The sequence below is a fragment of the Mirounga angustirostris genome, unplaced genomic scaffold, assembly GCF_029215605.1.
Source record: "Mirounga angustirostris isolate CCGP_5_RB_7025 unplaced genomic scaffold, mMirAng1.0.hap1 SCAF_12, whole genome shotgun sequence".
NCBI lineage: Eukaryota > Metazoa > Chordata > Mammalia > Carnivora > Phocidae > Mirounga > Mirounga angustirostris.
Window position 1 is genome coordinate 59,211,047 of NW_026991720.1, and position 15,954 is coordinate 59,227,000.

A 15,954-nucleotide genomic window follows, 5' to 3' on the forward strand; every position below is an offset into this window, starting at 1 on the left:
ATCCCCTCATCCTACACACAATATATCCCATTCATTGTGAAATCCTGCTTCTAAAATATATCTTGAGTTTGGCCTTTTACTTCATCTTTACTGCCATTTCCATAGTGGAAGCCACTGCCAGCTCAATGTAGTACTGCAAGAGCCTCCTAATTGGTCTTTCCATTTCCATTCTTGTCACCTTCCCATCCATTGATTAGAATGGACTTCTTAAAATGTAAGTGGATCATGTTTATCTCCTGCTCAGAATATGTCAATGGCTTCATAATCCAGTTATGATCAATCTTCAATTATGGCCTCTAAGAATCTGCATGATGTAGTTCTTATCTGTTTTTTCCAGTCTAAGCTTGTGCCCTGTTCCCTCTTGCTCACCAGGCTCCAATCACATTTGCTTTCTTAGAAGATCTATTTTTTTTTTTTTTAATTCTCACTTCTAGGTTTCCGCTCATGTTTTTCCTCTCACTCAAGTTTTTAACTGTTACTCAACTTTAATCATTCAATTTAAATAAAACTTTGTCTATGAGTTGCTCTTTGAATCTCTAAGTTAGGACACTGTTGTACTCCCTCACAGAATTCCGTTGCCTTTGATTTATTTGTGTACTTGGTTTGTTTAATGTAGATCTTTCCCCCGAACAAGATCCAATAACTCAGATATTATATCTGTTTTGCTTGTAACTATATCCCCAGCACCTGGCATAGTGCTTAACATGTTCCTTTCACGAATAAATGGACAAATAATTATAAATTACAAGATAGCATTAATATTCCATTTAGTTTCATCCTACTTTTCTTTCAGAAATTCTGATTGATATTTTGGCTCCCATCCTTTTTCCTATGATTTCTCCATTGGTTACCTAATAATTTAGGGTTTATGACCCTTCAGACCCAGTAAATATTTTCACTCATCATAATACCTTAAATTTGTATACATATAGTTTTCAGTGTGCCTTCATGTATATTAACTTTGTTCAATGACTGGAGTCATGATGTATTGACTTTTAATAATTATTTAAAAATCTATGCTTAATGTGATTAACAAATAATGAATCCAGTCCATCAGACTCATTCATCTAGATACTGCCTGTAACTTCTTCATAGGAGGTTGATTTCCTTCCCTAATTGTGGAGAAAGTGTTTTAGTCCAGGTACAATAGGCCAAAGAGCCTTCTCCAATTCCTCCAACATAGTTATTTCCTGCCAACAACTAAGCAAAATGGCACATCCATTGACTAGATGAGAATGCCAGCATTAGATTGCTTTCCAACAGCCAGCAAAGTAGATCCTCCCTGGCTTTCATTTTATGCCCCTGAAGAAACCCCTTGCTTGGGAACAGGAAATCTTTGAATGTACCATAGGGAATCTCTATTGTCATTCTCTTTCCACACGTTTATAAAGAGGCAGAGATGATAAGAAAGTGTTGCTATCATTCCCATCTCCTTTTGAGGCATGAAGACTAGCTGTGTCTCTTTATTTAATATTATACATGCAACTTTTCTCTTTACACAGAGTTGTGATATGTTCAACTAGTTTAAGATATTTGAATTGGAAAACTCCATTTGCACCCCACCCTTATTTGTTCTTACTTGACTATGTGTCACATCACATCATGAGAGTTGGCACTACCAGGATTATAAAACCAAAGGCTTCCACTAGAAGGATTAGAAGGAAGTTTTATTCAGAGTGTATTAGTGTTGGAATAAACCAAATCCAAGAACCAAAGATAATTTACTTTGAGTCCTTCAGGGCTTCCATTACCCTTTAAATACCTCTAATAAAAATGCAGATTGTATTAGATTAATTCAGAGAAGCTCTTCTTGATATAAAAAGCTATGGCTTGTGTTGACAAGCTCATACTAAATAGAAGAAAGCTATGTAATGTTTTTGTCAGATATAGAAAAATAATTTAAAGATAGTTCTGATGCTCATGTGTTATTATAATTGGTTAACATATTAATGAAAGCATCACTTGGAAGTGTTTCTCATTTATATGGAGTTAGTTGGGATGCCTGGGTTGTTCAGTCGGTTAAGTGTCTGCCTTTGGCTCAGGTCATGATCCCAGAGTCCTAGGATCAAGTCCCACGTCAGGCTCCTTGCTCAGCAAGGAACCTGCTTCTCCCTCTGCCTGCTGCTCCCCCTGCTTGTGCTTTTTCTCTCTGGCAAATAAATAAATAAAATCATTAAAAAAATATGGAGTTAGTTACATTTAACAAAAAAAAATTAAAAAACTATGTAAAATCTTTTTTAAAGATTTATTTGAGAGAGACGAAAAGACAGAAGGAGTAGGGACAGGGGCAGAGAGAGAGAGAGAGAATCGCAGGCAGACTCCCTGCTGAGTGCAGAGCTCGACAAAGGGCTCAATCTCACAACCCTGATTATCATGACCTGAGCTGAAACCAAGAGTCGGATGACCCTTAAGTCTTTTTTTTTTTTTTTAACTGCAGAAGTTTTGTACCTCTAACTACAACTTCTTTTGTTTATGTCTGTTGAGTTGAACAAAATCGGTGGCCCCTAGGAAGAATGAAACGTGTAATGACTGCTGTTCCTAACTCCTTTCTACACCATTTTCTCTTTCTCAGGTTGAGGGCCTCTTTCCACCTCTACTACCCAGGTTTCCTTTCTTTTCTTTTCTTTCTTTCTTTTTTTTTTTTTTAAGATTTTATTTATTTGAGAGAGAGAAAGCAAGAGATAGCGGGGGAAAGGGGCAGAAAGAGAGGGAGAAGTAGACTCCCTGCTGAGCAGAAAGCTCCACATGGGGCTTGATCCCAGGACCCCAAGATTATGACCTTAGCGGAAGGCAGATGCTTAAACGACTGAGCCACCTAGGTGCCCCTACCCAGGTTTTTCTTTACCAAAAAAAAAAAAAGCATATAAGTGAATTCATACTAGAATTATTTATTTACCAGCTACTATATACCAAGCATTCTTTTAAACTCTAGGAAAATAGCAGTGAACAAACAGACAATAATCCCTGCCCTCATGGGACTTAGTCTTAGAGCACAGGAGAGGATATGGTGACATAAAATCTAATACACATGTTGGGGAGAAAGAATGTCCTGTCCCCTCCAAGGTCCTTTTAGCTGGACTAAGAATCCAATTGACATGAGACAGATTAACAGGAGAAAATCAAATTTAACAGCATATGTACAGAGAACCTACACAGATAGTGAAATTCCAAAGACAGGCAAAATGAGGTGTATATATCAAACTGAACTAAGGAGAAGGGTGTAGGGCTTTGGGATTTAAGTGGAAAGGGATGCAATTCACAGGGTGATAAGAATAAGAGCAGATGTTGGGTAATTAGATGTTTGCCCAGCCATAAAGATGGATCACTCAGACAAACTTTATCTCTGCTAATAACCCTTATTCTGGGAAAGAACCCCAGTCCAGATTCTTCTATGTGGTTATCTGAGGCACAAAAATTTCTCTTGATCCTGTAGAGTCTCAATTGACTTCATCTCAGAATAATCTTTATGCCAAAGTGGCCCATCTTGAGATGGCCTGCCCTAGGCCCCTACACATACAACTGGATGAAAATCAAGGGAAAATGCAATAAGTATTTTTACTTGCTTTGTCCTTTTTGTGGAATCCTATCAGGGCTCAAAACCATTCATGCTACTCCTAATTTGTAGCATGAGGAAACAAGTATTAAATAATATAAGTTAAATATTTGGTAAGATATTATATTCAAACAAATAAAAGCATGATGGAGGGATGGTGTGTATGAATGTGCAATTTTAAATTGAATGACCAGGTGCCACTTTACTGTGAAGATAGGATTCATGTAGAGATCTGAAAGATGTCAATTAACCCATCATTTTAAATTTGAATTTTAAATTTGAGTTACTTAAGTAATCCAGGAATTTTAATAAATTTCAGAGCAAGTAGCAAGGTAGAAAGCTATATTTAACTAATTTATTATTATTCTCATATATTAATTAACTTTTTATTGATAATTTTTAAGACAGGACTCTGGAATCGCCTTAGTTCATGACTATCCATGGACTCAAGAAATAGGGCACATTAAGGAAAGGAGGGAGCTCAGGGGGCCAGTTAAGAAGCTACTGCAATAATACAAGTGAGAGAAAGAAACAAAATGAAGACATTGGCATTTTTCCATATTGATATTTTTCCAAAATGATCAGGTTTCTGGTCTTTTTTGTTGTTCATCCATTGTTTATGACTGCCTTCAGAATAATTCCCCAAACTTTATTTAGCATTGCAATCCCTTCCAAAAATGGCCTTTTGCTGGTTCCAATAAAACTTTATTCACAAAAATAGGTGGTGGGTCAAATTTTTCTGCAGTTAGCTGTTTGCCTACCTGGTCTACTTTATGGGATTCTGGTATTCTTAGCACATGCCTTCCATTCTAAAAGTTATTTCAAAAGTATAAAAAACTGCTGCATTTGTAGCCAAAATGTTAACATTCCAGGTAGGAAGTTTCAGGAAGAGAAAAAAAAAAAAAGGTTAAAAGAGCACTTGCCAAATAGAACCTTTCTATATATCTTACCCAACATCTATTAACATCTCATTGATCACTCCATTATGCAAATGACCTGAGGACTGTAGTTCTTTTTTTTTTTTTTTTTTAATTTTTTATTTATTTGACAGGGTGAGAGAAAGAGAGAGCCCGCATGAGTGCGCGTGCATAAACAGGGGGAGCAGGAGATGGAGAAGCAAGCTCCCTGCTGAGCAGGGAGCCCTATGTGGGGCTCAATCCCAAGACCCTGGGATCATGACCTGAGCTGAAGGCCGAACTTAACCGACTGAGCCACCCACGTGCCCAGGAATGTAGTTCTTTAGATGGATATATTTTCATTCAATAAGATTAGAGTTCTGTTACCAAGGAAGCAAGGGAGAGTGGGTATTGTTTAGGTTTCTAGCAGTGTCTGGTGTGTTTTACCAGATTCTAATCATCCGGTGTCAGTTCCTTTATTTTTTGAAATCAGAGACTATTGGCTCCTCACAAAGTTATTTTGTGAAGATTGAATAATCTAACACGCAAATACTGTGATGAGAGTGCCATGCATACTGTAAGCTCTCAGTAAAGCTGACACGTTGTTTTAATTAGCATTATTTTCTTTTTTTGGTATCTTTTGATCTTTGTTGTATTTCTAGTGTCTGGAATGCTTTCTAGCACACAGAGGGGATAAATAAACGTATTCGGAATGAATAAATGAACTTCCATTATGATCAGTTAAGATTTGGGGGTTGTAGGCAATAGAAATTGATTCTGGGCCACTTAACTCTTAATTGAAAGAATGTTATTTGCTTCTAGAAGTGACAAGATAGCTGGATAGTCAGGCTCAGACATCGACAGGCATCCAATTATTGCTGTAATCATTTAGGTACAGCTATTTTCATCCCGTCCTTGAATAACTCCATCCAACATTTAAAGCCCCATGAGACACTCTCATGTGCCAAATGGTACTGAATCATCTGTCTCTCTTTGGATAGGAAAGAATAGGACACCTTGTTTTATAGTCTCATCAAAACTGCATGTAGCTGGGGGAAGCAAAGAATTAGGATGAAATCAATGAGAAGGATGAAATCAGCTGGAAGACACTGGGTGGAAAACAGAAATGTCCATCACATGTTCCCATTCCTTTTGGTTTACATTATTTCCACAAAGTCATGGTTGTGATTTAAGGGCATTCCCTGGGAGGAAAAAGAGACCTAGCAATTTGGCCTCTGTTAACACATCAGTATCTTCACTTTTTCCAATTAAATAGCGAACTGTCATTTTGTAAAACTGAGTGCAGGGACTCTGAACAGATGAGACCGACAAGAATCTTTTTTAAAGACAAAGATGACAGGATGTGACAGTGAGGTCCTGGGGTTGATATTGAAGACCAAAAACACAGATGCTGAAGAAAGGTTATGCACTAATGCCAAATATAGGTACTTGGCTTGAGATAATGACATCTGCATAAATAAACTTTCCAGTCATACAATTTCATAAACTTAAGTCATTGTTGCTAAATATTTCATTTTCTATAATGATCACAATGCCAGTCTGGTTTTGAGCAATTGATTACTGTCTCTAATAAAAAGTTGAGACCAGATGGTTTTTCATTTTGTTTGCCTTTATAGATGTAGCAGTGAATGTAGGTCCATGACAACCCAGGGATTTATTTTTAAGCATGATTCATAGTAGTTTTTCTACTATCATTATGCAAGTCTGTCAGACATTTGGAATTGCTTTAGTTTGGTAAATTTTATTGGGATTTTTACAAATTGTAAAATTAAAATTATTCTCTTCATTTTATTGCTAGAAAAAAATTCCTCAATTTATATGACTCCCAGAATTTCAAATATATGTGCTACTACTGAAGGCCATTCCAAACCATTGTTGGAAATCTGGTATGCTAGCCGATTGTATGTGCAGGGAGCTATAGAGCTTACTTAGCTTCCTTTAATGATTTGGTCTAGATTTTTACATAGTAATTGTTTAGGTATTACAAGATTAATAAGTTCAGATTGATAAAAACGACACCCTTGTTTGCTCTGGAAATGTGGAATTTATAAAATAGAACAGCAAAGAAAAATCTACTTTTATGAAATAGACTTTATAAAATTTTCTTCTTTTTGTATTTTAGTCATTTATTTCTGTGATCTGGCATTAGGAAATATATATAAAAATGCCTTTAAAGAGTGCATGAACAATTAAAAATTGAGTATTACACAAACTAAAATAACTTTGGAATACATTATTAAGAAATTAAAAATTCTTTTTATCTTTTATTTAAATTCAATTAACTAACGTATATGTATTATTAGTTTCCGAAGTAGAGTTCAGTGATTCATCAGTCTTGTATAACACCCAGTACTCGTTACATCACATGCCCTCCTTAATGTCCATCACCCAGTTAGCCCATCTCCCCACCCACCCCCCCACTCCAGCAACCCTCAGTTTGTTTCCTATGATTAAGAGTCTCTTATGGTTTATTGCCCTCTCTGATTTTGTCTTCTTTTATTTTTCCTCCCTTCCCCTATGATCCTCTGTTTTGTTTCTTAAATTTCACATATGAGTGAGATCATATGGAAATTGTCTTTCTCTGATTGACTTATTTCACTTAGCATAATACCCTCTAGTTCCATCCATGTCATTGCAAATGGCAAGATTTCATTTTTTTTGATGGCTGAGTATATTCCATTATGTATATGTATATATATGCCACCTCTTCTTTATCCATTCATCTGTTGATAGACATCTGGGCTCTTTCCATAGTTTGACAATTATGGACATTGCTACTATAAATTGGGGTGCAGGTGCCCCTTTAGATCACTACATTTGTATCTTTGGGGTCAATACTTACTAGTGCAATTGCTGGGTCATATGGTAGATCTATTTTCAACTTTTTGGGGAACCTCTATACTATTGTCCAGAGTGGCTGCACCAGCTTGCATTCTCACCAACAGTGTAGGAGGGTTCCCCTTTCTCCACATCTTCGCCAACATCTGTCCTTTCCTGACTTGTTCATTTTAGCCATTCTGACTGGTGTGAGGTGGTATCTGATTGTGGTTTTGATGTGGATTTCCCTGATGCCGAGTGATGTTAAGCATTTTTTTATATGTCTGTTGGGTATTTGTATGTCTTCTCTGGAGAAATGTCTTTCGTTTTCTGCCCATTTCTTGATTGGATTATTTGTTTTTTGGGTGTTGAGTTTGATAAGATCTTTATAGATTTTGGATACTAGCCCTTTATCTGATATGTCATTTGCAAATATCTTCTCCCATTCTGTCGGTTGTCTTTTGGTTTTGTCGACTGCTTCCTTTGCTATGCAAAAGCTTTTTATCCTGATGGAAGTTCCAATAGTTCATTTTGCCCTTGCTTCCCTTGCCTTTGGTGATGTGTCTAAGAAGAAGTTGCTCTGGCTGAGGTTAAAGAGGTAGCTACCTGTGTTCTCTAAGATTTTGATGGATTCTTGTCTCACATTTAGGTCTTTCATCTGTTTGGGGTCTATTTTTGTGTATGGTGTAAGGAAATGGTCCAGTTTCATTCTTCTGCACATGGCTGTCCAATTTTCCCAACACCATTTGTTGAAGAGACTGTCTTTTTTCCATTGGACATTCTTTCCTGCTTTGTCAAAGATTAGTTGACCATAGAGTTGAAGGGCCATTTCTGGGCTCTCTATTCTTTTCCACTGATATATGTGTCTGTTTTTGTGCCAGTACCACACATTTTGATGATTATAGCTTTGTAATATAGCTTGAGGTATGTAATTATGATACCACCAACTTTGGTTTTCAGTTTCAGTGTTCCTTTCGCTATCTGGGGTCTCTTCTTGTTCCACACAAATTTTAGGGTTATTTGTTCCAGCTCCAGGGAAAACGTTGATGATATTTTGATAGGGATTGTCTTGAATGTATAGATTACTCTAGGTAGCACAGACATTTTAACACTATTTGTTCTGAAATGGAAGGAAAACTTCCAAACTCTTTCTATAAGTCCAGCATTACCTTGATCCCAAAATCAGACAGAGACCCCACCAAAAAGGAGGATTACAGACCCATATCCCTGATGAACATGGATGCAAAAATTTTCACCAAGATACTAGCCAATAGGATCCAACAGTACATTAACAGGATTATTCAGCATGACCAAGTGGGATTTATTCCTGGCTGCAAGGGTGGCTCAACATCTACAAATCAATCAATGTGATAGAACACATTAATAAAAGGAGAGAGAAGAACCATATGATCCTCTCAATAGGATCAGAAAAAGCATTTGACAAAGTATAGTATCCTTTCTTGATTAAAACTCTTCATAATGTAGGGATAGAGGGAACATACCTCAATATTATAAAAACCATATATGAAAAGCCCACAGCAAATATCATTCTCAATGGGGAAAAACTGAGAGCTTTTCCCCTAAGGTCAGGAACATGACAGGGATGTCCACTATCACCACTGCTGTTCAACATAGTACTAGAAGTCCTAGCCCCAGCAATCAGACAACAGAAAGAAATAAAAGGCATCTGAATTGGCAAAGAAGATGTCAAACTCTCACTCTTCGCAGATGACATGATACTCTATGTGGAAAACCCAAAAGACTCCACACGATACTTGCTAGAACTCATACAGGAATTCAGCAAAGTGGCAGGATATAAAATCAATGCACAGAAATTAGCTGCATTTCTATACACTAACAATGAGAGAGAAGAAAGACATTAAGGCATCAATCCCATATATAATTGTAGCAAAAATCATAAGATACCTAGGAATAAACCTAACCAAAGAGGCAAAGGATCTGTACTCAGAAAATTATAGAACACTCATAAATGCAATTGAGGAAGACACAAATGGAAAAATGTTCCATGCTCATGGATTGGAAGAGCTAATATTGTTAGAAATTAAAAATTCTTAACATTGTGTAACTTGTCAACTTTTTCTTTGTGCAATAATGCTGATCTTTTTATTTTTGTTTCTTTTTCTGCAGGTCTTTAATAGATTATTGAAACTATAATCTCGCAACTACAGTGATTTCATGTTGACAGATTTCATATTTTGAAAGCTTGAGATATTTTATAATGAAACATGCCATGTGGAAACTTTGAAGCATAGAATTCTGCCAAACACCCGAATAAAGAATTCCTCACCTGGTATGTAAGAGACTTCTCACTACCACCATGACAAACCAGGAGAAGTGGGCCCACCTTAGTCCCTCAGAATTTTCCCAACTTCAGAAATATGCTGAGTGTAAGTATTCATATTGATAATATGACTTGATTTGGCATTTGTGTTAAACAAGATACTGATTATTTATAAGAACAGATTATACATCCTATTCAGCATCAAAATAGATGTAGGTATGTCTTTTGTGTTTGCAAGTAAGTCTGCTTGAGACTACCTTTTGGCATGAGAAAAAGGAAAAGGTAAAAAGCTAAACTTAAATCAAGTATAAAATCTAGAAAAAAATGAAACTAGGGTGTTAGATGCAAAACTAACTGAAACATTCCAGGTGTAACAGAAGTAAAGCAAAAGGTAAGACAATTTGGGTGAAAGGAAATTGGTGATACTGCAACTGAGAAGGACAAACAGAAGTAAGGGGGAAAAGTGAGGGTTTGTTAGTTTCTTATATTTTCTGTTTGTTAGCGTAACATAGAAAAAGGACTGGGAGTTGGGAGTCATAGATACACTGTGGAGTTGGAATTAGAGGTTGTTAGAGAGAAGGTATCAGGACCTTAAGCCAACTTTTTCAAATGTGTATATTTATACAAAAGATAAGCCATGGCAATTTCAATTTATAGTAGGCTATTTTTAAATATTAAGTTTCTTTACACATAAACAGTGAGATTTTATCTATAAAGAATTTTATTTTATTTTATTTTTTTTAAAGATTTTTATTTATTTATTTGACAGAGAGAGACACAGCGAGAGAGGGAACACAAGCAGGGGGAGTGGGAGAGGGAGAAACAGGCTTCCTGCCAAGCAGGGAGCCTGACGTGGGGCTCAATCCCAGGACCCTGGGATCATGACCTGAGCCGAGGGCAGACGCTTAATGACTGAGCCACCCAGGCGCCCCAAGAATTTTATTTTTAACATGGATTTTCAGGAATATATCTGTTTCATGAAATGAGTTTCAACTATAAATATGAATAACACCTGGGTCAAGGTGTTAAAGAGAAAAGGGAGTACCTAAAAAGTCGGAGGCACCAAAAAGTTGGGAAGATGATGAGTAGAGAAAAAAATAACATGTAAAGAATGTAGAAGATTGAAGAGAGTGGGGGAATAACATGGTGCCTGGAAGAAGAGAATGAAAGAAGCTTTAGAAAGAGGAGAACAACTGATAGCATGCAAGAATGGAAGATGGAAAATTGAAGCAGCTGGGATGCTTATGCAGAGAGAAGGTGTGGCATACAGGAGTAAAGGAATGGATGGAGTAAGACTGTGAAGGAGAGGCAGACAGAAGAAGAATTTGAAATAATAAGTAATAGATATGTTGATGATAGTGAATAATAACATATATTTGTGGGGTACAGCTAAGTCAGGAACATTCATAAACAAGTGTTTATGCATATTATCTGAAAAGGCCAACTTCACAGGTTTTCTAGAGTCTTCCTCCCTTGTGGGCTGAAGTGTTCTGGGTGAGGTTGTGAGGGTGCTGCTGGGTATTTGCAATAAAGATGCAAAGCCATAAGAACATGTGTATGTTCTTAGTCAATAATAAAAATTACAACAGCTATCGCTGGCGGGGGGCAGAAATTTCTGCCATCAAAATGTGTTCCTCATATTCAAAAACTGTTTTGAGCAGCTGAGAGCACAATTCATCCTCTTGTCCCATTTAGTCCAAAATGGCTGAATTCTTATTTGCATTTTTATACTTGATAATTTTGAAATTGACTAAAAATTGATTTACCTATGTTTTCCAATTTCTATATGCTCTCTACTGTTGTGTTATATCCAATAATTAAGTAAATATTTCTGAGTTTTTTTTTTAGGGAGAATATTCTGCTTGGCACTGAAGGAACCACAGATAAGAACAGATATGTTCAAGGATGTTTAACAAAGGCTGGAAACTAATGGATAAATGTCTCTGTATCTAGGCAGAATATTTTAAGTGCCACAAAGTTTGGGGTCCTGTAGGGCCTTAGTATGCAGTTGGAGATGGGGAAAGGGAAATCTTCATGGAAGAAGTAGGGTTTGAAATGAATCTTAAAAAGGAGGTTTAAGGTAAATGGAGAAGAAAATAATATAGATAAAAAGGAAAATTCAGCATATATTTGAAGGAGAGGAGTCATATTAAATTAAATTAAGGGTGTAAGTACAGTTAAGGATGTAAAAATGAGATTGAATTAAAATATACAATGCTAAACTTGAGTAAAGCAGTGAGGAGTAATTGTAGGTTTTTTTTTTTTTTTTTTAAGATTTTATTTATGTATATGACAGAGAGAGACACGCGAGAGAGGGAACACAAGCAGGGGGAGTGGGAGAGGGAGAAGCAGGCTTCCTACGGAGAAGGGAGCCTGATGCGGGGCTCGATCCCAGGACCCTGGGATCATGACCTGCGCCAAAGGCAGACGCTTAATGACTGAGCCACCCAAGCGCCCCAACTGTAGGGTTTTAAGGGCAGAACAACAAGAACAAGGAGTTTAACTTGGCAAATACAAGGATGGTATAAGGTAAAGGAAAGAGACTAGCATCATGCCAGTGGGCTACTGGAATAGACTAAATAATGTGGATGATGAAAGATGACCAGAAAAGTGTAGATTCAGATATTATAGCATTAAAACTAACAGAGAGCTTGGGAAATAATAAAACAGAGAGAGAGAGAGAGAAATTGAAAATTTAGTTCCAAAGATTTGACTTAAGAATGGGAGAATTTGGTGACATAATCCCCCAAGTAAAGAAAACACGAAGTTTGGTTTAGTTTATGTTGAATTTAGCTGGATAATTAAAATATATGTTATTGTTTATGGGAGCATTAAAATAAAATTGGTAAATTATTGCCATAATAGCTAAATTATTATTTATAATGACTTTGCTCAGATATTGATTCCATTTGAATTGATAAACAGAATTTAATACTGAAGTATTGAATATGTTATATACTGCTACTTTCATTTTATTGCCTAAAGAATATGGCATTCATTTAATTATCTCATAAAAATGCTTGATTTAGTAATCAATTTGTGGAAATACCTAAAACAAGTGGTAATAAAAATTGTCATAAATGTAAAAGTTGTAACATATTGAGACAAAGATTAATGAGCATTCAATAAATTGGTAGTAAGAAGTGACACATTGAGTATAAGAACATTTTAAAATTGATTTTATGAGGACACAAATTAACTGAATAACTGAGAGTTAAAAAAAAAAAAGTAGTGCAGGTTCCATGTGCTACTCTTTTTTAAATAAGCAACACAGTATGAAAAGTGCTAGACTTAATCCCGCAAGAAATTTCCTGTGTAATTAGGAGGCAAAGAATATTGTGATTAGAATGTATCCTTGTATAATAAATTGCCATTGTCAAAATATAGCTGGAAACAAACATTATTCTGAAGATTATGAAAGTAGTGTATTTTCCATGCAATTTAGTGCATGTGATCAGTTTGTCAGTAGGATTTAAGCATCAGATTTTTACATTGCAGTGCAGCATTGACAAAGTGACATTCCTCCACTGTCTAATAGAAAATGGTATCTTGGATTAACTTTCTTGACTTTGTCTTGTAGCTTTCAATAAGAAGCTGTTTATATGCATTAAATTAAATTAAAAACAAGTTACTGTTTTAAGGTTAAATTTGCAGCATGCTAAGATTATATGTGCTATATATATCAAATAAGTGTTTCATATGCTTTTGGGAGATGGAGTGGGGCTGTAGAACTGTTGGTCAAGATGAAGGAATTCATGGAACCCCTACCCCAGCAAAACCAAATCGCTCAATGTGGGACCTAGATAACACTGTAAAGATCATTTCCTTGAATTATCCGATTTTGGGTTTTCTCTACTACTACCACAATACACCCTGTGTCTTATTCTGTTTGGGCTGCTATAACAAAGTACCACAGAGTGGATGACTTCTAAATAACAGATATTTATTTCTCACAGTTCTGTAGGCTGAAGTCCAAGATCAGGGTTTCAGCATGGTCAGGTTCTTTTTTTTTTTTTTTTTTTTAAAGATTTTATTTATTTATTTGACAGAGAGAGAGACAGCGAGAGAGGGAACACAAGCGGGGGGAGTGGGAGAGGGAGAAGCAGGCTTCCCGCCGAGCAGGGAGCCAGATGCGGGGCTCGATCCCAGGACCTGGAATCATGACCTGAGCCGAAGGCAGACGCTTAACGACTGAGCCACCCAGGCACCCCGAGTGGTCAGGTTCTATAAGGGCCCTTTTCTGGGTTACAAACTGCCACTTCTCCCTGTATCCTCATAGGGTGCAAAGAGTAAGAGGAGCAGTAAATTCCCAGGGACTATTATAAGGACACTAATCCAGTTGGGGCCCCACTCTCATGACTTCAGCTCGTTCTAATTACCTCCCAAAGACCGCTCCTAGTGGAGGCTAGTATATCAACATATGCCTTTGGTGGGGACACAGTTTAGTCCATTACACCCTGCAGCTAGGAATAGTCTCTCAACTTCAAGGCTTTTCTTGTGATCATTTGGGGAAAAACAGAGTGATATTGGCACAGGACTCCTAGTTAGGCAGCTAGCACATCAGACAGCTTGTATTCAAATCCTCAGCCTCCATATTTTAGATTTCTCATTTGGGGAAAGTTACTTAACATCTCTGTGTCCCATTTTTCACACTTGTAAAATGCGGAAAAAAATCAATATGTCAAGGGTTGTGAGTATTAAATCGAACGAGGTAATAATATATGTCAAATCATGATAGCAGTGCCTGGCAAGCTGTAAGTGACATAGCGGTTTACAATGATTGTTTTAATAAGAAGGGAGTGAGTGTGTTCTGTGGGCTGTTTGAATGTATTGCTGGTGATCAATAGGAAAGTGCCACGTTTTGGAGCATAGTCAGCGTCTTCCCCCGCTGCTATAAGACTAGATTCTTCCCACAAGGTAGAAACTTCTGGTGCTATTGGCAGCCTCGGTTCTGTGTTGTCCCCACAAATGCTTAAGGCAGCTAATGTGAAGCCTGCTGTGGTTGCCTACAGCATGCTGAGACCATGCTCCTGTTGAGGGTTTTAGGCTGAGTCACGCCATGGGAAACATCTCCATTGATATGTGGGAGAGAGCCGTATAATTTTCTTTCCCACTCTTTATATAAAGTCATCCAAACTGTTGTTACGAGATAGAGAGCTCTCGCTCCTGCCGTGTAGAGAATTGAGCTTATCACATTATTAGTTTGCCAGAGCTTCCTGCTGTGGTTTCACGGCATAGCAAAGGGTTAAGATACTCCAGGTCTTTTCATGGATGACAATATTGTCTTTGTAAAATCTACATGCTATTTCCAAGTGATTCATTATCTGCCCACATATTGTCACTTAGGATTAACTTTTTATTTGTTATATATAAAATGTGTTATAGAGCATGCCAATTATTTTTGAAAAATACTGTTATCACCATGGGAGCACTTCCAAATTTTCATAAATTTTATGCTGTTTATAGCAGCTGGCATTGTGGAGAGGTGCAAAATAATGATGAACGTGTTCTTGTCAATAAGGACCAGTATGCCTAATGTTTGGCCCTACTGTACAGTTTCTCCTTGGAGAGAGGCACGTGGCCTGGCTTAGTGGAAAGAGCACAAGCTTTGCAGGCAGACTAATATTTGATAGTGTTGAGCCCCAGCCCCAGCACCGTTCTGTACTCTGAGTGGTGTGACCTTTATGTAGAATGTTACATGGACTACTTGGGCCTCAGCTTTGACACCTGGAAAAGTAGAATCCACCTCAAAGTATTGTTGTAGGATTTAATGAGACAGTAAACATCATCATAACAAATAATAGATTTTTAGTGCCCTAATCTAAACAATGTATAAGTATTAACTCATTTAATACAGCACACCTCAGAGGGAGGCAAATGATCTATCTCTTCTAGGCAGATTACCCAGCACATAGCAATGGCGCAATAAATGATGAAGATCAAAACGGTAATAATTCATTTATGTTTCTTATGAAGATCAGTATGTTAATAAATGGGTTATTAATCATGTTTCCAAAATAGGGAAAGCTGGACTCTGGGGTTTAGGTCCTCACATCTCCACCAGCCATAGCCATCTCTTAAAGGTTTTTATATACAGGACAAAGCAGAGAGGCAAAGCTGCTAACTATGGTTTTGGCCTCAAAAAGTCTCTCTGGTCTCTTACCGTGGTAGATTGGACTGGATCATGTGCGAACGTCAGCAAAGCTCTACCTAAAACAGAGGCATATTCCAGTATTCCTCCTGCATTCATTCTGCCGGTGCCTGGAACCTCCCTCACTCTTCCTTTATGAAAAGCATGGGAGGAGAAAGAGAGATGAGAAGAAAACCGTGAAACAATTGTAATAGAAATATGGTAAAGCCCTTTT

The 15,954-nt window shown here is 37.1% G+C and overlaps 1 protein-coding gene across 3 annotated transcripts in view; it reads left to right on the top strand.

Annotated features, from left to right (window-relative positions):
- The window catches only part of DGKB (diacylglycerol kinase beta), a 725,959-nt gene that overhangs the window by 55,981 nt on the left and 654,024 nt on the right, over positions 1 to 15,954 (top strand). For all 3 annotated transcript variants that reach the window (XM_054505270.2, XM_064575197.1, XM_064575198.1), the window contains one exon: positions 9,436 to 9,695. In XM_054505270.2, the coding sequence (XP_054361245.1) occupies positions 9,626 to 9,695 (70 nt within the window). In that variant the 5' untranslated portion in view covers positions 9,436 to 9,625. The remainder of the gene's footprint in view (positions 1 to 9,435; positions 9,696 to 15,954) is intronic.